The sequence below is a fragment of the Microcaecilia unicolor genome, chromosome 3 (assembly GCF_901765095.1).
Source record: "Microcaecilia unicolor chromosome 3, aMicUni1.1, whole genome shotgun sequence".
NCBI classification, from domain to species: domain Eukaryota; kingdom Metazoa; phylum Chordata; class Amphibia; order Gymnophiona; family Siphonopidae; genus Microcaecilia; species Microcaecilia unicolor.
Genome location: NC_044033.1, coordinates 396,994,328 through 397,018,072, shown reverse-complemented (window position 1 = coordinate 397,018,072; position 23,745 = coordinate 396,994,328). Strand labels below are relative to the sequence as shown.

Genomic DNA, 23,745 nt, shown 5'->3' with positions numbered 1-23,745 from the left:
AACCCACCAACAATGTCTCTCCCCTCCCCATCCACCTCATCCCTCCCCCTCCCTTCTGCTGATCTCTGTGTCATTTGATCAGCCATCCTTCGAGGAACAACCCCACTCCTCCGGAGACACAAATCCTACTTGATCTATCCCCTAACCACCCTTCAGCTCTTCTCTCCCACTTACCACCGCACTCATTCATCTCTGCACTCCTACCAGACTTCCTTCCACTCCCCCCCATCCCACAAATTACAGGCCTGACACCCATCATCCCATCCATCTTATCCTCCCCTCCTCCCCCCTTCACAGCCATTCAACATGCATCCACTACCCCCATCCTCTTCGGAGACTCTTGCCTCTCCTCCCCTCTCCCCTTCAAACTCCCTACACAGCTCACACCCCTAAATTCCCCCTTATCTGTAAACTGTCCTCAGTTAATCAAAATAATCGTCCAGCAATCCTCTTAAATCTTCTCTCTTCATGAAGTATGCTTGTCGGCCTTCTTCCCACGATCCACCACCAGCTGCCAGTCCGAATCCGCCCTAGGTTCTATAGCAGCAACTGGTTGCTTTGCCTGGACCGGAACTCCACTACATCCCAAAGCGCGCAATGCTGACCAGGCCTCTTCTGGAGTCCTGACTTTGTGTGATTTCCCTTCCACCGTCAGCCACATCGCAAATGGGAAAAGCCACCTGTAGCAGATCCCCTTTGATCTCATAAACTCTGTAACTTCCCGAAAAGATCTACGTTTTTGCAAAGTTGACCCTGTCAGATCTAGATACACGCCAATCCTATAATTTTTCCACAGGATCTCCTTTTGCTGCCTTGCTTTGCTCAAGAGCTTCTCCTTCATGGGAAAGCCCGCAAAACAAACCACAATGTCCCTCGCGTTCGACTCTCATTGCGGACCTGCAACTTGATGCGCTCTCTATATGCGAAGGTCCACCGACTGATTGTTATCCTCTTGAGTCAAGATATAACCACACAACTCCTGTATCACTGCTTCACAATTGCTAAATATGTCCAGGTCCGGAATTCCTTTAAATCTCAGGTTATTATGCCGTGACCTGTTTTCCAGGTCCTCTATCTGTTCCTTAAGTTGCTGCAGTTCGGAATTGTCCTTATCCACTTTCTAACGAAGGGTTCCCATATCTGATTTGATAGTCACCATCCCCTCCTCCACCTCACCGACACGTGCACCGAGTTCCCAAATTTCCGCCTTAATATCTTTCAGGGCGTTTTGCACATCTTTCCGGACCCCTGCCAAATCCGCCTTCAGGTCCTGGAACCACCCCACAACATCCGATTTAGTTATCTCGCTGTTCTCTGCCACAGCATCAGCGGGGCGTTCTTCCTCTGCCTCTGAGAGAATCTGCGCCATCTTGCTCTCCCTAGGTTCAGGCCCCGCCATGCTCACCTTTGTCTTCTTGCTCTGCGCGGTCATAAAACGGAACTTCTCCAAGCTCTTTTTCAGCGGCATAGCACAAGGAGCCTTCCCCTTTTATCTGGGATTTTGAGGAGTCGGCAAATCAACAAAATATAATCGATTAAACAACAGCTCCAACGGAGCTCCGCTTTTATGTTGCCATCCCGGTCAGTGACGTCACTTCCTCCTTTGGAGGCTGTATCTTGCTAAAGATGTAGGACCTGAAGTGGTCCAGAGGAAGGCGACAAGAATGATATGAGGCTTGCACCAAAGGACATATGAGAAGAGACTGGAAGACCTGAATATGTATACCCTAGAGGAGAGGAGGGACAGGGGAGATATGATACAAATCTTTAACTACTTGAAAGGTATTAATATAAAAACAAATATTTTCCAGAGAAGGAAAAGTAGTAAAACTAGAGGACATGAATTGAGTTTGCGGGGTGGTAAGACTTAAATAATTTTCTGACATTATTCCTTTCACAGAGAGGGTGGTGGATGCCTGGAATGACCTCCCAAGGGAGGTGGTAGAAAAAAAAATTGTAGCAAAATTCAAAAAGGCGTGGGATGAACAAAAAGGATCTCTAATTAGAAAATGAATGGTATAAAAAACAAAACTTAAAAGAGTTGAATACGTGTTTGAAGGTCAAGTGGTGTTTAGATGGCGAGGCCAGTGCTGGGCTGGCTTGTTACAGTCTGAATCCCGCATATGGCGATCTGGTTTAGGATGGGCTAGAGAGAGCTTCGATGGAAAATTCCAATGGTTTGGAACATGAGGACAGTGCTGGGCAGGCTTTTACGGATTTTGTCCCACAAATGACGAGACGAATTTGGATAGGCTGGAGTGCACTTTGACGGCAACTCCAGTAGTTGGAACATAAGGACAGAGCAGGGCAGACTTCTATTGTCTATGTCCCAGAAACACAAAAAAGACCATGAACAAGTATATAATATCACATTCATTGTTGATTTAAATCTTGAATTGTTAATGAATGTGACTGTTGGGCAGACTGGATGGACCAGTCAGGTCTTTATCTGCCGTCACTTACTATGTTACTGTTTACAAAGCTGTGCTAGCGGCTGCAGATGCACTAATGCCGCCACTTTAAATGGGTTGTGTCAGCATTGCCACACGACTTTGTAAATGGGGGGGGGGGGGGGGGGGGGTTGGGTTGGACTTTTGCGGTCTTTATCTTCTTCTTATAATTATTGTTTTTGAAGTTATATGGTTTTCAGCTGAAATTGTGTTGTTTATCACAGTTTTGTTTTTGCTGAAATATCCCTGATTTTGTATTGGTGTTTTTCATATTGGTGTATAGCCATTAATGGGGGGGGGGGGAAAAAAAAAACAAGAAAAACTGGGGTTTTTATGGCCACAGCAGAAATGACCTTAATGCGCGAGAAATACCTGGGTAAGGCCAATTTTCTAGGGCTGCATTTTGATTAAAATTTTAATCGTGAATAATGGTATGTTATTTATTTAGGGGCCCTTTTACTAGAGGGTTGGCGCACAGCAACGGTTTGCCGCACACAAACTGGAACTACCACAGGCCTAATGCAGGCACCAGCGGTAATTCCGCCCCCAGCATGCAACATTTCCGGTGCTACAGAAAATCAGGTCTGATTTTCTAGCGCAGGGGTTACCTGGCAGTAATCGGGCAGTGCCAGGCGCTTTCTGGTTACCTCCAGTTAGTGCAGGAGCCCTTACCGCCACCTGAAGTGGCAAAGTGCTCCCTTCAAAACGGCAAGTGCAAAACTTGGTAAATGGCCCCTTATTTATTTTCCCACTATGAGGCATATTTTCAAAGCACTTTGGGAGGCTAAGTTCCATAGGTTTCTATGGAACTTTGGGAGGCTAAGTGCTTTGAAAATGAGCCTGAATGACTCCTTGCGACTTCGGGCAAGTCACTTAACCCTTCACTGGCCAGAGTTGCAAGGAGCTGCAGTGGGAAAAATAAATCAATCACATACCTTTAATTGTGATTATAAATTTTAATGGAAATGAAGTCCTAAAAAAAAAATAAAAGACCAGAAAATAATGAAAAGAAATACAAAATACAAATTAAGAAATTACAAATTAAAGAATCTAAAACAGCATGCAGAATAGCTATAAGCAGCCTTACAATTTTTACAGCCTACTTCAGAAATGCAAGTCTAATTTTTACCACAACTTAGTAAAAGGATCCCCTTAGTTATTCTCTTCCATTAAAAAAAGAAAGAAAAAGGACTCTCAGAAGCTGAAGTGCAGTTCACATTGGCATTTTCACATTTGACAAAGTTTTATGTGCTTAACGGAGGCACTCGTCCCTCAGCACCTTTAGAATTATCTGTATTAACATAAGAGGGTTATGAAAAGTGTTTTCTAGCTCCTAAATTTTGGGTGGGTTGGTGCTGAACTTTGGTGGGCTATTTTGTTCAGTATAATATTCTCCCTGTGTGCTCCTGTTCCTTTGCTGTTTTATTTTTCCCATTTAGGGGTCCTTTTACTAAGCCACGTAAGCGTCTAAGCGCATCCAACGCGCACCAAAATGGAGTTACCGCTCAACTACCGCATGGCTCTTGCGGTAATTTTTGGCGCGTTCAATACGCGTGTTTGAAAAATATATATTTAATGGGGGTTTTTTTAATCATTTCACATTTTTCAAGCTATAAACTTGTTCAGAAAGGTATTCTATTCCGAATAATTATCTTGCAACATACAAATATATAGGAAAAAAACACACAATAGATACACTCAAGTCCCCTAATACTGATCCAAGATTACATATACAGTGCAATCCGCTTAAGTGCAAGGGTCTGGGACAAAAGAAATGCATGCAGTTAACCGGAGCGTGCACTTAACCGTTGTGGCCCAAAGAGCTTGTCATCTGATAAACATTTGTACAGTACTGTTTATTATACGTACAGTATACAGTCTCCGTTAACTGACGTTAGGCTTACTTGAAGTAATCATAGTCCTCTGTACACTCTTGTGTCTGTGAGTTCCATAGACTACGTCTGCCAGACGGTAAAAACTGTCATAGCACTGACATTCAGTGGCCTCCAGATAGGCCCGCACAGTGTTGAGACTCTCCAGCACTCTTGCAAAAGTGACAGGTGGAGATTGTTGAATTTCGTCAGCATGTGCCTCGCTGCTTATTTCATCCTCTGTTTCGTCATCAGCCATTGTTGCCTGCGTGTAAGCGTATATCTCCACATCAGTGCTGTCGTCAGCTGTTTGCAGATCGTAATCAACAGCTATGTAGCGATGAAACTCCTCTTCAGTAACACCGGCTGGGATGTCAATAACCTGTTCATTTGACATGTTTGCAACAGCTGCATCTGTTTCGTCCCTCCCACATCCTTAACAAAGCTTGCCCACTTGTAGCAGTTCACAATGGTTGCCCGTGTAACATGATTCCAGGCTTCTTTCTGCGTATGTAGGGAATCCAACAGTGATAGATTACGAGCCAGTTAAACAGCACGTTTATCCTTGCCAGTCTGGTCATCCATAACGCTCATCAGACGACGTAGCACAACAGCCCGATAATGTTGTTTGAAATTGGCTATTATGCCCTGATCCATAGGTTGGATCAGAGAGGTAGTGTTTGGTGGCAGGAAGACCACCTTGACGTTAGACAGCCTGACATCATCCCTATGTGCAGCACAATTATTACAAAGCAACAAAATCTGACGCCTTTGTGCCCGCATTCTAGTGTCTAACTTCTTTAGCCACTGCTTCCAAATTTCCCCAGTCATCCATGAATTTGCGTTAGCCTCGAATGACACAGGAAGTCACTTAACTTTCTTGAAGCAACGGAGCTGTTTGCTCTTTCCAATGACGAGGAGTTCCAACTTCTCATTCCCATCCATACTGCAGCAAAGGAGGATCGTCAGTCGGTCCTTTGACATTTTACCTCCAGTAGTTTCGGCATGTTTGAATGCAAGTGTTCCATCAGGAATCACTCGCCAGTAGAGACCATTTTCGTCAGCATTGAAAATGTCACGAGGTGCAAACTCGTTCAAGATGTTAGGAAGAACTGAAACAACCCAATTTTCAGCACCAAAGTCATCAGCGTCTTGTTTCTCACCATGCTGTTTCTTGAATTTTATGTTGTTCCTCTCCTTCCATCTTTCCAACCATCCAACAGTGGCATTGAATTCAGTTAGTCCAAGACTTTCAGCTAGCCGGTCAGCTTTCTCCATAAGCAGTGGACCACTGACAGGAAACTGTCTGCTCCTGACTCGAGAAAACCACCGAAGAAGAGCATCTTCTACCTCCTCAGCTTTTCCCGCCTGTTTTCGTTCCCATTGTGAATTTGTATTGTTTTGCCAGCCTTCCAGAAGCTGGTCTTTCTGCTTCAAGACACGTGAAATTTGACTGGGATTGACACCATATTCTTTAGCAATAGAAGCTTGACTTTGTTTTCTAATTTTTTAAGAACTTCTATTCGTTCAGCCAGTGTTAAAGCCTTACAGCTCCGCCGCGGCGACGACAACGACCCCAGTGTACACTCTAACAACATTCTTTTGCTTATTCTGCCTGTGGCAGCTAAAGGGGTGGTAAATTTCAAATCTCGTTGGTTGTCACACGCCAATCGGCTTCCATATTCCGTGCGCGCGCTTATGTGGAGTCTTCCCTGCAGAGGAGCGGTCTTAAACCATGCATGTAAGCGAATCTTGCACTTATCAGTGGTGCGCTAAACCGAAGTTTGTCCCCATAGAAACTGATGGCACCAAAAACGGGACCGAAGTACGGCATGCAGTTAAACAGAGCATGCGCTTATCCGACGTGCACTTAAATGGAGTGCACTGTATATGTTTATTTTAGAAGACATTTTTTTTCAGGAAATAATAGAACCTGTCTAACAATTGAATGTCTTTCAAACAGAGCTCAAAAGTAAATATAATTAAATCATTTACATTCTACTCCAATGATCTTTTAGCCACAAGGAATTCCGTAAGATGTGATGGTTCATAAAATACATATCTAACCGACTGGTAACAAACTATGCATTTGCATGGGTAACGCAGGTAAAAGGTTGCACCAATCTGAAGGACTCCTAACTTTAGTAACAAAAATTGCCATCATCTTTTCTGAGTCTCTTTACATAAGTCCGGAAAAACATGTGTTTTGAGACCTATAAATTCCTTATCTTTGTTCTTAAAGAACATTTTCATAAACCACACTTTATTCAACGTTAAAGCCACAGTTGCCAATAACATAGATGAAGAAACCAAATCTGTATCTGAAGCTTCCAAAATTGCTGACACATTCAAAGAAGGTTCAGCTTGTTGTGCAGTCAATTGGCCTTCTGTTGGCTTACTTGGTATACAGTATACTTGAGAGAAAGGGGGAATAGCTTCATCATTAACCCCAAATATTTCCTTAATATATCTATTCAGCATCTCCCTTGGTGTAACCGATATCACTTTGGGGAAAATTTACAAATCTTAAATTATTTGTTCTCAGGGAATTTTCCAAAGATTCAATTTTTCGTCGCATATTAGTTGCATCTTTTATAATAGTTGTTTGAATTGTTTGAGTCTTTACAAGTTCTTCCTCCTGGGTTCCTAATTTTGCCGAATTTTTTTCATATCAGAATCTGCCATTTTCACTTCCTCTTCTAATTTTCTCAATCGGGCCTCTAAAGCCTGGGTTTGAGGGCATAATACCCAGTGCTTTTTTTGTGCCGGTACGCAACGGTACGGCGTACCGGCACCTTTTTTTGCCCGCCCCCGCCCCCCCCCCCCCCCCGACACTCCGGGCGAGTCCTGCACTTAGTTTTTTTTTTTTTTTAAGACTCAGAACGTGCGAACGATGCAGCCGGCAGCGATTGAAAGAGGCTGTCTGGGCTGGCGTCTGCGTCGGAGCTTCCCTCACCCTTTGCGAGTCCCACCTTCGTTGTTACAACTTCCTGTTTCGCGGGACTCGCAGAGGGTGAGGGAAGCTCCGACGCAGACGCCAGCCCAGACAGCCTCTTTCAATCGCCGCTGGCTGCATCGTTCGCACGTTCTGAGTCTTAAAAAAAAAAAACTAAGTGCAGGACTCGCCCGGAGTGTCGCGGGGGGGGTGGGGAACGATTGGGGAGAGAAAGAGGGAAACCAACAGAGGGAAGGATTGGGGAGAGAGGGAAACCAACAGAGGGAAGGATTGGGGAGAGAGGGAAAGAGGGAAACCAACAGAGGGAAAGATTGGGGAGAGAGGGAAAGAGGGAAACCAACAGAGGGAAGGATTGGGGAGAGAGAGAAAGAGGGAAACCAACAGAGGGAAAGACTGGGGAGAGAGAGAAAGAGGGAAACCAACAGAGGGAAGGATTGGGGAGAGTGGGAAACCAACAGAGGGAAGGATTGGGGAGAGAGAGGGAAACCAACAGAGGGAAGGGATGGGGAGAGAGAGGGGAAAAACAGATGGAAGGATTGGGGAGAGAGGGGAAAAACAGATGGAAGGATTGGGGAGAGAGGGGAAAAACAGATGGAAGGATTGGGGAGAGAGGGGAAAAACACAGATGGAAGGATTGGGGAGAGAGGGAAAAACAGATGGAAGGATGGGGAGAGAGAGGGGGGAAAAACAGATGGAAGGATGGGGAGAGAAAGAGGGAAGACGTGGGATGGAAGAATGCAGAAAGAAATAGGGGAGACACTGGAAGGATGGGGAGAGAAAGCAGAGCTGCTGGATGGAAAAGGGGAATAGAGAAAGACTGGAGAATAAGAGGAAGGGGCATGGGGAGAACAAGGGTGAGGAAAAGTTGAAAAGCCACAGGTAGATGAAGGAAATTAAAGAATGGATAGTAAGAATGAATTAAATCTGGACAGAGAGAGAGCCTGAAAAATATTGAAGAAAGCAAAGAAAAAGGAGACAAAAATGACAAATGGCACAGAAGAGTTAAGCGAAAACAAAGGAAAGCAGAATCACAGACTGGGACCAATATGGAAAGAAAAACAGTCATCAGACAACAAAGGTAGAAAAAAATCATTTTATTTTCATTTTAGTGTTTGTAATATGTCCAATTTGAGAATTTACATTGGCTGTCTTATTTTGCACTGGGTATACTGGAGCTGTAAGAGCTTACAGAGATTATTTATCATGAAAAAAAATCACGTTATTTTTTTCTCCTATAGTACTATAATATTTTCAATGATGTCTGTTTATATGCGCCATGGCTGGTATAGGGGGTGTGGTTAATGTGGGTGTGGCTATCATAGGGGTGGAGCCATATGTAGTGACCCCGCCCATAATGAGTACCGGCACCTTTTTTTCTACAAAAAAAGCACTGATAATACCTTACCCAGGTTAACAATTAAAGCCCAAAGATTGTCAAGAGTTACTTCAGCTGGCTTTTCCTCTAAAAAAGTCAGAAAATTCAAAGCTTGTACCTTGTCGGGTGATGTTTTAACAACATCAATCTCCTCTCTTGTAGCCAAGTGAAACTCCGCAGAATTAGTTGTCCCCTCCAGAGCTCGTTCTTCCTCGCTCTCCAGTAGTTATTCCTGGACCTCCCGTCGTTCCTTTCCAGCTTCATTTCCTGATTGCCGAGAGAGCTACGCCAACTTTGGAGAGCTAGCGCTCTGGGGCTGCGGGGGAGAAGCTCTTTGGTCGGGGCTTAGAGTAACCTCCAACACCAGCGGCGTTCCAGAGTCTCCATTCCCTCGGGGCACCGCAAACGTGTTGCCTTCCGAACCAACTGACATTCCGGACCTCCGCAAAAATGGATCAAGAGGATCAACCGTCAAGGTGGGTGGCCTGCCAGGGGTCGCAATGGCCGAAGACTTCCCCTACGCTTCGGCATTGCAAAAAACTATGAGGAACGCGGAGTATCATGACACGTTCAATCCGCCATCTTGGATCTTTTGGAAAATATTTTTTATTTTCGGGCACGCATAACGGACGCAAGCAAAGTGGCATTTGGCGCACTTAGGTCATTACCACCCAGTTACCGTGCGAGTCTTTACCTCTAGCTCTATGGCTGGCAGTAAGGTCTCAGATCCAAAATGGACGCACAGCAATTTTCATTTTGCCGCACATCCATTTTCAGCAAAAATTTTGTAAAGGCCTCTTTCACAGGCATGCTGAAAGATGAATCGGCGCGTCTCCAAAACCCGTGCCTACACTATTGCAAGCCATTTTTCAGCGCGCCTTCGTAAAAGGACCCCCTAGTTTTTCTGTACCTGTGTAACATTACTTTTATTCTTGTCTTCTCTAGGTGGTGGTTTTTATCGACAGAGGTCACAGAGGTAAACAACATAAATAAAAATTATTTTCTTTGTACCTATAATTATCTGGGGTTCTTGTGACAATAGGATCTCTTATTTAGATTTATATCCACTGATGTTTAAAAAAAAAACTGCCTGGGGTTACACATGTATGGAAGTAATAAAATTACTCCCTAGGCATCAGTAGCACATGAAGTCACATTCTGACCAGCATAAGAACATGCATGTTGACATGATGGGTGCATAATTTGCCAGTGGAAATGTGCAGGTGAGGAGTCTGGGCGGAGCTTGCAAGTATGCACAGATTCTAAAACATGCTAATTTACACTTGCACTCAAATCTAAGTGTGGACATTTACACCAGCTTCAGAGTAGGTGTAAAAATGCAAAGTAGGCATAATTTCTGATGCCTTTACGGAGTCTCCCTGTGGGTTGCACTTGTGATTTTTAGATCTTCTAAATTTGATAGGGTAACACCATCATTCCTAGAACTTCATTGGTTGCCAGTTAGAGCTTGAGTTATCTTTAAAATTTGCTCTCGGATTCATTTAATAGTTTTAGGCTTAACTCCAGAATATATGTTCCAACTTATTGATTTACCAACTAGAAATTTTGAAGTTTCTGTAAGATCTTACATGATGTTGCATTACCAAGAACGTTAAGTACAAAAGATCATTTGCAGCAAGTATTTTCAAATCAAGCCACTCATTACCGATAACCATTAGATCTGAATTGAATCATAATGATTTTAGAAAGATGTTAAAGACCTTCAGTAAGTTTGTGACATGAGCACCTGCTACAGACAAGCATTACTGCTGGTAGTATGTTACTGGACACTTGCTAACCTCTTCTCTCTGACAATGTAATCCTTCCTAATTGTAAACCACACTGAGGGGCCCTTTTACTAAGGCACACAGACGCCTATGTGTGTCCAACATGCGTCAAATTGGAAGTACTGCCCGACAACTGCATGCCCCGGGCAACAATTCCATTTTTGACACGCGGTCGAAGATATTTTCTACCGCATGTCGTTAACCTGGTGGTAATCGGCAGTTTATGCACTCTCACGCTTACCGCACAGTTAGCATGCGCGACCTTACCACTAAGTCAATAGGTGGCGGTAAGGTCTCAGGCCGAAAATGGACATGTGCTGGTTTTAATTTTGCCGCACGTCCATTTTCAGCCACTAAAAAAAAAGGCCATTTTCCAGGTGCCACAACAAGTTTGATCATTAAATTGATAGAGATGTACTTACAAATAGTACACCAAAGCTTGAACTTGTAAAATTATAAGAACAAAACAAGCTACCTTAAACATGTGAGCCTGAACTGGAAGCCAATGAAGTCATAACAGGAGAGCGGCCCTGATTTTTTTTGTTTGTTTGTGTTTTGTTTGAAGATCGGTCTCATCGTTGCATTTCGCAACAACTGAAGCTTCTTCTCAAGTTTGAGAGAAATTCCTGAATTAAGGGGTCCTTTTACTAAGCTTTTGACACACACTGAGGCCCCCTTTTAACGCAGCAGGTAAAAAGATGTCTTTTTCTTTAGAAAATAGTGGTCATGTGGTAAGTGAAACACCGCGCAGCCATTTTGGGGGAGGAGAGCCCTTACTGTCACCCATTGAGATGAAGGTAAGGACTCCCACACTAACCCGGAAGTAACCAGGTAGCACGCGGCTGTAAATGGTGCGCACTAGGGGTGGGAACTACCACCGGGCTCCTGCGATAGCCTGGCAGTCATTCCGGATTGGCGCGGGCTTAAAAGGGCCCCCCAAGTGAGTTGCAATAAACTGAAACAATATTAACATTTGAACCACCACCACAAACTGGTCTTCACGAAAATAAACCACGCTGACCTGAACAGCTTAAGTTTGAAAAATACTTTTCTAATCAAATTATTTGTCAGGGGCTCCACTGAGAGTGAGATATCTAATGTTATGCCCAAAACTCTGGACATTCTTTCCATGGGTAGAAACTTGTTTTGGGCTAAGGGAATAGTAGATAGTAAAAGTTCCAAGCGCCAATGAACCATAATACTGTTGTTTTACTTGAGAAGACCTAGGTGTTTGTTTAGGCTTGTATAAAACATAATTTAGTTAACAGATTTGTGTATGTACTGTCAAGTTCTGGTTGGTAGTCAAATCTTGAATGGCTGCTACAGGAAGTTAGAGGAAGCAGCATAGCAATGAAGTAGTGTATGTTTACTTGAATAAAGAAGTCTGGTCGCAGCCTTCTGCAGAAACTAATTGTTTTTTCAAGATGATAAAGGAAGCCCTCAATAAAGTGAGTTACAGTAATCAAGCCTATACTTCTGTAGAGTACTGTATATGTCCAGTTGCAGCATAAAAATGTGATGGTAAATATTCAAGAACAGTCTGTCCTTAAACAATGACTTACAATCTGAGGTAGGAGAGATAATGTGACTTTCCCAAGGCCACAAGGAGTGTCAGGGGCAGAAGTAAGGGTTTGAACTCTTGCTTCCTTAGTTCTCAGCCCATTTCTCTAACCACTGCCTTTCTTTAACAGACTAAAACCAGGGGAATCATGTAAAGCAGGATTTCATAGATAAGCCTGAAAATAACAGAATACCAAACTGTATGTTATTTTGTAAATAAGTTGCCTAGAAATGCTTAGAGCGGGTTATAAATGGTTAAAATAAAATAAATTAGACCACAGCTACTATCCAATGCAACATAAAATTAACTTTGAATCAATCCGAACTCCCAAGCTAAATTATAACTTTTTTTTTTAAGGTAACATACAGCAGTCTGTGAAATACTGGACAAAAGTCGTTCTTGCAAGAGATCCACAAGGCTTCTGATTTACCTGTACTTAGGTTAACTTTGTGGCAAAAAAAAAGCGCAGCTCATCAGCTACTTCAAATAGATGTGCATTCAGGGTTGCCAATCTGATCTGAGCCGGAAAAAGACTTGTCGGCTGTACGTCATTGGCAAATAAGACACACATAACCTCTGCCAACAGAGCCAGGTAGATGCTGAATAATACTGAGGAATGTAATGAACTCTGTGGTATACAAAATGTAAGGGGAAAAATTTGAAGTCAACCGGCCCAGAAAACAACCTGCTGATTTGACAAAAGAAAAAAAAAAATTAAAGAATAAAATTAAACCGGGCAAGGACTATGTGAAACCCTTGATCTGAGGCATAGCACAGAAGCTTATGGTCTAGAGCAGTGTTTTTCAACCGGTGTGCCATGGCTGCTCCCCAGGAGTGCCTCAAGAATCCTTTCTAGGTCACAGGCATCGCTACAGGGTGGCACAAGATGGCCAAGTGCCACCCCAAACAGAATCAGTACACTTCCTCCTCAGGTCTGGATTCACCTCACTATCTTCCTCCTCCCACCTCTCAGGTCTCTCTCCTCTCTGCCACAATTCTACAAACTTTACGATTGCCGGCAGCTATTAGAACAGGCCTTCCTCTGGCCAGCCCCCGGGGTCCTTCCTTCTGCCACGTGCAAGGTACACGGCAGAGGGAAAGCCTCCGGAAGGCCTGTTTTAATAGCTGCCGGCAACCACAAAGTTTGTAGAATCGCGGGGGAGAGGAGATATTGGCTCGAGGGGTGGAAGGAGGAAAAGATATTGGCGCTGCAGGAGAGAATGAGGGTGGGGAGGAAAAGGGAATACTGCAGAAGGAAATGAGTGAAATGTTGCACATATAGGGAAGGGAAGAGGGGAGACAAGACAGATTTGAGAAGGCAGCAGAGAAATTGAAGAAAGTTGAACATGAAAGATCAATTTTATTGTCAGTTTAGTGATTGAATTATGTCAGTGTTGAGAATTTACATCTGCTATATTTTTATCTTTGAAAACTGGAAACATGAAGTCTATACGGAAAGATACAGCGTTTCTGATAATGGGCAGGTTTCTAAATTATACTACCTGAACAATCTGCAAAGTAATAAAATAGATAAAAAATAGGAAAATCTATCAAGAAACAAAAGGATTTCCTCTATCATATTCAGTCCACAAGGAGAGGGAGAAGAATATGCTTGTATGTGTTCCAAGCTCAGGCCCACCTACCCAACATGGCAATCTGCTGAATTATATAGTTAAGGAATCAAATCAATTATTGTATACCACTAATATCCCCTTTCCAGAGTTCAGTGAGGTTTACACTCTAGGTGAGACAAAAGCCAGTAATGTTAGTGTGAGGTATGAGAACAATTAGAGACCACTGGTGTAATGCATGAGACCAAAAACATTATAGGAAAGGATATTGGATGATACTAGGATGTAGAAGTCAATTGATTGTTATGAAGCAGTCTTTGGGAAAAGAGGTTTTTAGCCTCTTCCTAAAGCTAAGGTAGTTGTTTTCTGTTCTGATGGCAATAGGTAGAGAGCTCCATATTTTAACTCAAAGTACAGGGAATGAAGAGCTAGAAATCTGATTTTGAATTGTCTTTTGAAATGGTGACGCTAGCATCAGTTGTTCTTTCAGACTGGCCCAAACGTAGCGAAGCAGTCTTAGTAGTTCAGAGGTGATTAAGTTCTATAAACGTTTCTCACTGCGAGACAGAACTGTCCACCACTAAAAACTTTTATGCTCAAATGGACATACTCAACCATCTGACAATTCAGGCCCAAATTAAAAGAAATTAGGGCTGACCTTTACTTTTTCAGGAGTAGCCAGTCTTGTGTAAGACCTGCGTTTTTTGCTGCAATCTTTAGTAACAATTATACCTTTTTCACTCCATGGAATAAAATGGTACAACGTTCTTAGTTCTTTCTAGTTAAAAATAATAGCTTTTCAAAATGCATGCATAGTATTAAAACTTATGGTTTAGTTATGGGCATTTGATTTCATTGCAAGTTACACTAAATGCCAACACTTTAAAAATTTTGCCCAGAGGAAAATTGTCAACAGGTGGAATGCTGGCTTCTGATTTTCCTTCTGTTTTTACAAATCAAGGAAAAAAAAAGAAACGAGTGAGGTGTGCCTGTGTTTCTGCATGTCTCTGATCTGGGGGAGAGGGATGGTTTGAATGGGCAGTACCCAAACATTCTGTTCTGAAAACACTAACAAAATGAAACTAAAGTGTGGTAATCTATAAAACTATTAGATGTCACTATCAACATAATTCAAAAGATGGCCAACTGTTCCATGGTCAACTGACAGAAACACAGAAGCAGGAAAAATGAAGGCAGATAAACACCAACTGGCCTATCTAGTCTGCCATCCCATACCATCTACTATCCCTTCCTATCCCTTATGGATCCTAGCCATCTGATTTTTAAAATAAAATGGCCGCTAAAACGGCACTTAGGCAGCTATCTGGCGATATTCAGCACTGGATAACTGACTATCTGGCACTGAATATCGCCAGTTAGCAGCTTAAGGATAGCCAGTTATATTGAGCGACATAACCGGCTAGCCCCCAATTTTTAAAAGCGGACCGGCGAAGTTTGGCCACAATAAGTAGAATAACTTTGGCCGGTCTGACTTTAACTGGCCAGCCCTGAATATCAGCTTGGCCAGTTTAAGTCTGACCAGCCAAAGTTAAGATATTCAATGCCAGTGGCCGGAAACGTCCCGGATTTGAATATCCGGGTTTAGTGGGAACTGCGGAAGACAGCCCGGCTATCTCCCACGGTCTGAATATCGGACAGTATGTGCTTATTCCAAGCTTTATTGAATTCAGATACAGTCTACCTCCTCCAGCAGGCCATTCCACACATTCACCATCCCCTCCTACGAAGAAGTATTCCTTAGGTTACTCCCGAGTCCAATCCTTTTCACCTTTATCCTATGCCCCATCATTCCAAAGCTTCCTTTCAATTGAAAGGCTCACCTCCTGTGCATTTATGCCACAGAGATATTTGAATGTTTACCATATCTGCCCTCTCCCGCCTTTCTTCCAAAGTATACATATGGAATTCTTGTCTCCATGTGCTTTATGACCAAGACCACAGACCATTTTAGTAGCTGTGCCTCTGGACCAACTCCATCCGGTTTAAATCTTTTTAAAAGGTGAAGTCCCCACAATTGTACACGGTACTCTAAATAAGGCCTCACCGGAGACACACAGAGGAATTATCACCTCCATTTTCCCACAGACCATTCCTCTCCTTATACATCCAAGCACCCTTCTGGCTTTTGGTCATCACACCCACAAATCCCGCTCCTCTTTCATGCACAGTAGTATTTCACCCCCCCCCCCCCCCCAACTGAACCACTCCCTCAAGCTTTTGTGGCCCAAATTAACAGTGCTTTTTTTTTTTTTTTTTGCATTAAATCTTAGCTGCCAAATTCTGGACCATTCTTCAAGCTTCTTTAGGTCCCTCTTCATGCTATCCACATCATTAGGGGTGTCTACCCTATTGCAGATTTTGGTATGATCCACAAATAGGCAAACCTTACCAAACAGCCATTCAGCAACACTACTTACAAAAATGTTTAAAAGACCTGAACCAAGAACCAACCTTTGAGCTCACTCTGAGGAAAGGGGCATTACATTTACCACAACCCTTTGTGGTGTACCTGTATATAATATGTAAACCGCTTAAGACTGTAACCACAGAAAAGTGGTATATCAAGTCCCATCCCCTTTCCTTTCTGCACAACCAGTAACTCAGTCAGTCACTTTAGGGTTTGTACCGAGGGTACTCAGTTTATTTACAAGTTGTTTATATGGAACTGTGTCAAAGTTCCTAAAATATAAGTACGCTACATCTAGTGCTCTCCCTCAATCCACCTCTCTGACCACCCAAAGAAATTAATCAGATTTGTCTGACAAAACCTGCCTCAAACCCTGCAATCAACTGGATTCCAGAAATTAATGGTAGATAAAGTAATAACCAATTTGGGTAAAAATTGTTAGAGCCCCACACCCAGAAGTACGAGCTTTGCTTTGGACTCATCAAGGAGTGCCAGGACCAAAGTGATCATCACTTTGAGGACCAACAGACACACTCCTGGCCATGGGGCTCCCCCAATTGTTTTATACATATAAGAGTTGATACTAGCTTTGTTTAGTAGCACAAATGCAAAGCAAACATTTTTATTACCCACATAATTCATTGTGCATGACAACGGTTTTTTTTCCCCTCTCCCTTAGGAAATTTTTCCTGTTACCTGCTGAACTTACTTGTGTACCTAGAGTCACTGCATGATTCCTTTGTTCTTTTTTTCCCCCTTGTTTACAAAGATCAAAGGAGTGGTTCTATCTCATTTTCTCCAAAAACCATTTTAGTAGCCATATTCTGAACTAATTTGAAATATTTCAGTCTTCTGTGGTAGTCCCAGGTAGACTGCACTGCAATAATCTAAATGGAATAGAATCATCACCTACAAAACCTGTCTCAAATGGGCTTGTGATAAATATGTTTTAAGACAGAGGCGTATTTTCAAAGCATAGAGGGACATAAACGAACGCCCATCTCCATGGGCACCTATCTCCGAGGACGGGTAGGCGAAGGGGTGGGACAGACCATATTTTTGAAAAAGATGGGTGTCCAAGTTGTTTTCAGGGGTTGGTGGGGAACCTATGATGAGGAGTCCAATAAGGATTAGATCATCTCTGTAGGTCACCTGGACTCGTGAGGTTCCATTTGTTAAAATCTATATTGATGTTGGAAAATTTCCTACCTATTAGAATCATACAAGAGAGCTTTGTCTCTGTATTTATTTTTTTTACAGGCAGGCTGAAAAATGAACCTGTGTGTGCCCAAAATCTGCGCCTACACTACTGCAGGCCATTTTTCAGCACACCTTAGTAAAAGGACCCATTAATTAGCTATCATACATCTCCGCACCTGTACCAGGCTGCATCTTTTTTATTGTAAAGCCAGGACACTAGCTGCTCCTATTGACCTCAACTCTTTTCCCACTACATACTGTCCCTCCCTGCCTCCACAATAGCTATCATATTTTCCTCTGGCACTCTGCGGATCTCAGTAAATTAGAGCCTCATGAACCCAAACACTGCACAGTCTCATAAGAATAGTGCAAAAACAACGAAGGACATTGTTCAGACACCACCTGGATCAGATTCACCAAAAGCCACACAGTGCTGGATAAAACAAACAGTTGCTCTACAGGCAGAGCCAGCAGCAAGCCTCAGGGGAAGGAGAAAGGGGCTTAACATAAGGTGTGGGGGGGAGAAAGGTGGCTTGGAGGGACTGGGGATAGGAACAGGGACAAGAGGATACAGACTGACTGCTGAATGAGTTGGATACAAAGGATGAGACTGATTTCAATTTCATCTCATCTCCTTATATTCATCTTTGGGATGGGGTTGAGGAACGGCAGATAGGGAAAAAGAGTGCAAAGGGAGAGAAGCCAAGTAGAGTTCACATGAACAGCTGCTTGGCTGCATTACTGGAGATGGGGACCTCCCCTTTTACCATTCTCTAGGGTACCAATTATTTTCTTTAGCATTACTCCTGTCTCTCAGATTGAAAGTAAAAATGTGAAGTGGCCACTGCTTAGAAAAAGCAGAGACAACCACATTACAGAACTACCTGGCAGTGCTGGAGCAGCACCTAAAAATCTGGAGCAGATAGCAAAGAATAAATCCCCCCAAGGTCAAACTACCTTGAACTACAAACAAATATTAAATATATAGGTGCTTTAGACTAAGGGGTCCTTTTACTAAGTTGCAGCAAATGTGGCCTTAGAGCGCCCTTATGCAAGTCTTTCCTGCATGTTAAAGCCATTTTTACTGCAGTCGGAAAATACCCAATTTTCCTATTTTTTTTTAATTAATGGCCATGCGCTAATTTTGCCGTTAGTATGCAGATTTTTTTTAAATGTGCGTGTGAGCACTTACCTAATCCTGTGTTAATCAGTTAATGCATGGTAATGCAGATGCACTGATTAGAGCTGAAATGCCCCCCAGACATGCCCTTCCCCAGAAAATTTTAAAAAATACTTTTCAGCAGCTTAGTAAAAGGACCTCTAAGTCACCAGAAGTAGTATGCAATTATCTCTTATTCTAAGAGTGAATGGGTTCATAGAAACCCTCAGCTTACAGTTCTTTTGCCCAAATAAACGTGCCTATACAAAAGAAATTGGTCTAGGAACTATGAACAGCAGCTACAAAAAATATATACTCATCAGAACATTCCTTACCTGGTGCTGACAGACTAATATTATATTGAGGTAAGATAAATAAGAAAGCTGTTTTAGCAGTAACCTGTAAAAAAACAAAAACAAATCACAATCAGTGTGGATTTAACATGTGAAATACTGTAATGTCCACCTTCTCAGCAATTAAAACTGGAAGCATTATTTTTGGAGGTTTTCTTGAATTATGGCCTCACTCTGTTTTCTGCATCTGTCCGCTCTGCAGCTGCCTATGCTGTTCTCGGGCATAGTGTATATCAGCTGACAGCAGCCATAGCTAATTTTCATAACGTACAAACCCAAATCCCAGCAAAAAAGGCTGCCCAGCGCAGTGCACAATACAAAGATCAGTCGTTAAAACCATCAGATTACTGACCAGTATTTCACCAGATTCCTAAACCATAACATCTGTGTTCACATCTCGTCAGGCAACCTGTTCCATAAGACAGGGACAACTACAGAAAAAGCCATGGAGCGATGCCCAATTTTGCAACATATTTAACAGGGTTATTTAAGCTCCCTGACAAGATATCAAAATGTCACCCCAATACCTACCAGGAAAGATTTTTCCCTCAAATACTGGGCTGGGTGTCCCACAGCACACAAAAAAAGAAAGTCAGAATCTTAAATTTAGCTTTTGCAGGCATAGGCAGCAAGCGGAGTTGGCTTAACAATAGGGTAGCCAAGGTCCACTTTGCTAATCCCAGAACCCATCCCATGCTGCAACATTCTGGACAAGCTGGTGGCTTTGCATAAATTATGCTAGGAGATCCATGCACAGACTAACACAGAAGTGAAGAAGTGAAAGAACAAGCAGCTATATTCCCAGCATCAAAATACAGTAGTGCCCCAATTGGTGTGGGGGGGGGGGGGGGGGAAGGTATCAGTCTTGCTCAGACTCCTCCCTTTATTATATGGGTATTCTTAGGACTTGAACATTGCATCTTAAGTGAATATGTTATAACTTCAACCCCATGTAGCATAACAACTGAGGGATTTAGTTCCAGCTCCAAAGCCCAGTACAATATTTCACCAAATTAAGTCAGAATTTTGTAATATGTGGAGGGGCATTTTCGATACAACGTCTAAGTCCGACTTTGGACGTTTTACTGAAAGCATCCAAAATCTGAATAGGAAAGAAAGTCATTTTCAAAAACGAAAAACATGTATTTTGTTTTTTCAAAAGTACTGTTTTGAACAAAGTTTTGTGATCTGGACATTTTGTTTTTTGGCCCATTTTCAAAAAAAAAAAAAAAAATCCAAGTGCAAAACACACAAAATCAAGCCATTGGGATGTCGGAGGAGCCAGCATTTTTAGTAGCCTGACCCCCCCAGACATCGCAGGAAAGCAATAGGGTACCCTAGGAGGCACTGTAGTGGACTTCATAAAATGCTCCCAGCTACACATCTTACCATTGCTCCCTTATCTTGTCTGCTGAGCCCCAAAACCCCACTACCCCCAACAGTACACCACTACCATAGCCCTTACGAGTGAAGGGGGCACTTATAATGTGGGTACATTGGGTTCCTGGTGAGCTTTGGAGGGATCACAGTTTCCTCCACAAGTGTAACAGATAGGGGGAGGTATGAGCCTGGGTCCACCTGTCTCAAGTGCACTGCACCCACCATTAGACTACTCCAGGGACCTGCATGCTGTTCTAATGGACCTGAAACATCTGAAGCTGGCAAGTAATGTTTTTAATCACATTTCTGGGGGGTGGGGAGGGATAAGTGACCACTAGGGGAGTAAGGAAAGGTTATTTAGGGCACCTTTTTGTGCCTTATTCATTGTAAAAACAGGTCTAGCTCAAAATGTCTTAGTTTTCTAGTCCTGGGCGGTTTTGTTTTGTTCCATTATGGCTGAAAAACATCCAAGTGTTAGGAACACCCAGATCCCGCCCTTAATACATCCCTGACACGCCCCCTTGTGATTTGAATGCATTTCTGACGGACTTCATAGAAAAAAAAAGGCTAAAAATTGGTTTTGAAAATATCAATTTGGAATTTTTTTGTGAGAAAAACATCCAAATGCAGATTTATGCCACTTTTTCTCTTTACAAAATGAGCTGCATAGTACATTAAAAAGACAATTAAAAAAACAAAAAGCTTATTTGTTTTTTGTCAGGAGGGGAAAATACCATTGTGTGCTTTTTTAGATTTACCCCCCCCCCCCCCCCTCCATTACAAAGCCGTACTAGTAGCTGCCGGTAAGGTTATTGCCACATAGCCCATTCAAAATGAATGGGCTGTGTCAACATAACCGCACAGTTTTGTAAAAGGGGGGGGGGGTGTTAACGAAGCTGGGGGTTTTACAGTCTTCTCAAACCATGGAAAGGGTGGGTGATGGTTGAACTTTGAGGGGGGGGGGGGGGGAGGTTTAAATGTTAAGCTTTTCTTCTGTTACTTATGATATGCTCCATTTTTATCTTTACCCTCCTTACCCCTTACATTAGCCCACTATCATAAAGAGGGGAAATTTTATTATTTTCTTTCTTTTTTTTCTACTGAATGGCTACTTGATATTACTCTTTTGTTTCTGGAATAAGTGGATACTTTGAATAATTTGTTAAATATTCAAATTTTTAAAAAATTATAAAAATTAAACAAAAAAAAAAAAGGCCTAGGTCTGCCTATAGACATACTACCAAGGAAAAGACCCTAGTGCTCTTCCAATAACATCACATCAAAGCTCCAAATTACCAGTGCAGCAAAGCCAGGAGACATCAAAACAATGTAAAGCTGAATTGTGGGTGTGAATTTTAAAACATAGACAAATATTTGAGTTACAGTAAGTCAAGCTACAAAGTACAAGGGCTGCCTGTATCTCAGTACACAGTGTTTAGAAGCCAGGGGAAATCCCACTCTCCCCCTCATTTGCTGCTTTTTCAATTAGTTTGTTCATGTTTTTTAAATATCTTTTTTTTTGTTATCACTTCTTTTTCTCACCAGACTTTTCTCAGCCTTTACCTGGGGGGGGGGGGGGGGGGGGGGGGGAGGAGGGGGTCAGTGTCTCCACATGGGTTACTGCTGTGCATAACAGGATAGTAATAAACCTCACTCCAAAGCCAGGGTATGTGGAGTATGATCTCAGTCTCTCAAATGTACTGCTAATGCTCATCCTAATACTTGCACTGTGCCAAATTCAGCTTCCTTCTGGAGCTCATAATATGTATGGGCAACTTATCCAGGTGTGCTTGAAAATTTTCTTTTAATCAAGCCAGTGGTACCAAAACAATGGGAAATATATATCTTGAATGGCATTCCTTGGTTCTTTTTTTCTCTATACACGATTCACAAAGTTTTGGCAGCACTGTTCTAAGCTGAAAGAATAAATGCAAGTCAAAGGTGCATTACTGTTGCAGTAATTTTCCAGAACAGTTTAGGTTAACATGGATTTCAAATTAAGTCTCCCCAACAGTCTCTGAATATCTCACATACCAGGAGCCCAGTCTCACTCTGCTTTCTTCACCTGATCCCCGGCTCCCCCTCCCCCCAAAACACATCTCTCCCTCACTCTACCCACTGCCACTGTTATTTATTTTAAAACTTATACTCTGCCTAATAATCTAAGCGGCTTACAAAAAAAATCACACAAACAATATACAAAAACAGCATTAAAAACATACAAACAAAATACACTTCTCTACAGAAAACCTGCAATTACGATCAACGTTAGTTTTACTGAACTACAGATGCAAGTTTGAGCAGGCTTCCATTCCCAGCATGTGCTAGCTCAAGAGCGTGACCTTTTCAGCAAAGGGATCAAACACCTTACTTTATAACTTCCTTGCACAAGTCCTCCAGTTGATTAGTGTAGATCTGTGCGTGTGCACTCTGCCCTGTTAGTGCACATTTTTTTTTACATTGGACTAATATGCATTCTATTTGATTACTGCAAATAGGAGTGCTAAATTTTTACATTAGAAACCGTGCACTATAGCTCTAACTCAAGCTTACTGCATCAACACCCAAGTCTGCTGACAGATGAAGGGACCATGTAACTGCTTTCCAACTTTTATGCCCTCCCTTGCCTGAGGCTCAGTGGCTTCCATCCTCAACTTGGCCTTCTCCTTGCCCTTTGCTTACGGACTTATTTGCTAAAGAATGGTTTCATTCCGTCTGCTTTCTCTGTATTGCCAGCCTCTGTGTGACACACAAGCTTTTGTCTTGGAATTATGAAAATATACCAGCACCCCAGCTGCCTTTAAGAAACAGACAAGCATGTTCAGTCACTTCCCTGACCATAACAATGTTGATACTATCATGTGGGTTTCCTTCACTGATGGTGTTCATTCCTCTCATGTCACCACATATACATAAGTACATAAGTATTGCCATACTGGGACAGACCAAAGGTCCATCAAGCCCAGCATCCCGTTTCCAACAGTGGCCAATCCATAGCTCAAGGTCCTTGTAAATTCACATTATCTTGTCTCATAAGTTCTGCTTAGCTACAATTTGTGGCTTCGTTCAGACCTACCAGAATGCTTAATTCTAGTGCTTTTCTGCCTTGCAGTCCAAGAAAGGATTAATATGGGTGCCACCCCCTATGCGGTAATAGTCACGAGCATCTCCTTCCCTTACCCACTTGAACTTGTTTTTTTTTCTCCCCACCAATGAGCAACCTGCCCTCATATTACTTCTAAAAGCTGCCCAGAACTAGGTAAAATTTAGGAAAACTCTCTTCTGCTGAACTTCACTGAACAGAAACCCAAACTGGAAATGCATCTCATTATACAACATAACGGGAGCAAAAGAGACTGCAGTTCCATTTAGATCTTAACTGTCATTTCATTCTTTGTATGTGCAACCTGAGAAAAACAGCAATACATTAGCAAAGATTCACTATTTAAAAAAAAGAAGGTAGAATTCCAGCTTTAAAAGCTTTCTCCCTACAGACGTAATTAATGGTTAAACATTCGACTTACAACAAGGTTTTTGTCCAAAAGGCAAGTTTCTGAAAAGGGATCCACTGTGGCAAGATAAGGCACAGCAGCTAGGAGAATGACTCCACTCAGCAGCTAGGGCTTTCACAGGCTTTTTGAGATGAGTAAATAA

The 23,745-nt window shown here is 42.5% G+C and overlaps 1 protein-coding gene across 2 annotated transcripts in view; it reads right to left on the bottom strand.

The window, feature by feature from the left end:
* The window catches only part of TRAM2 (translocation associated membrane protein 2), a 151,893-nt gene that overhangs the window by 103,043 nt on the left and 25,105 nt on the right, over positions 1-23,745 (bottom strand). For both annotated transcript variants that reach the window (XM_030195573.1, XM_030195574.1), the window contains exon 2: positions 18,694-18,757. In XM_030195573.1, the coding sequence (XP_030051433.1) occupies positions 18,694-18,757 (64 nt within the window). The remainder of the gene's footprint in view (positions 1-18,693; positions 18,758-23,745) is intronic.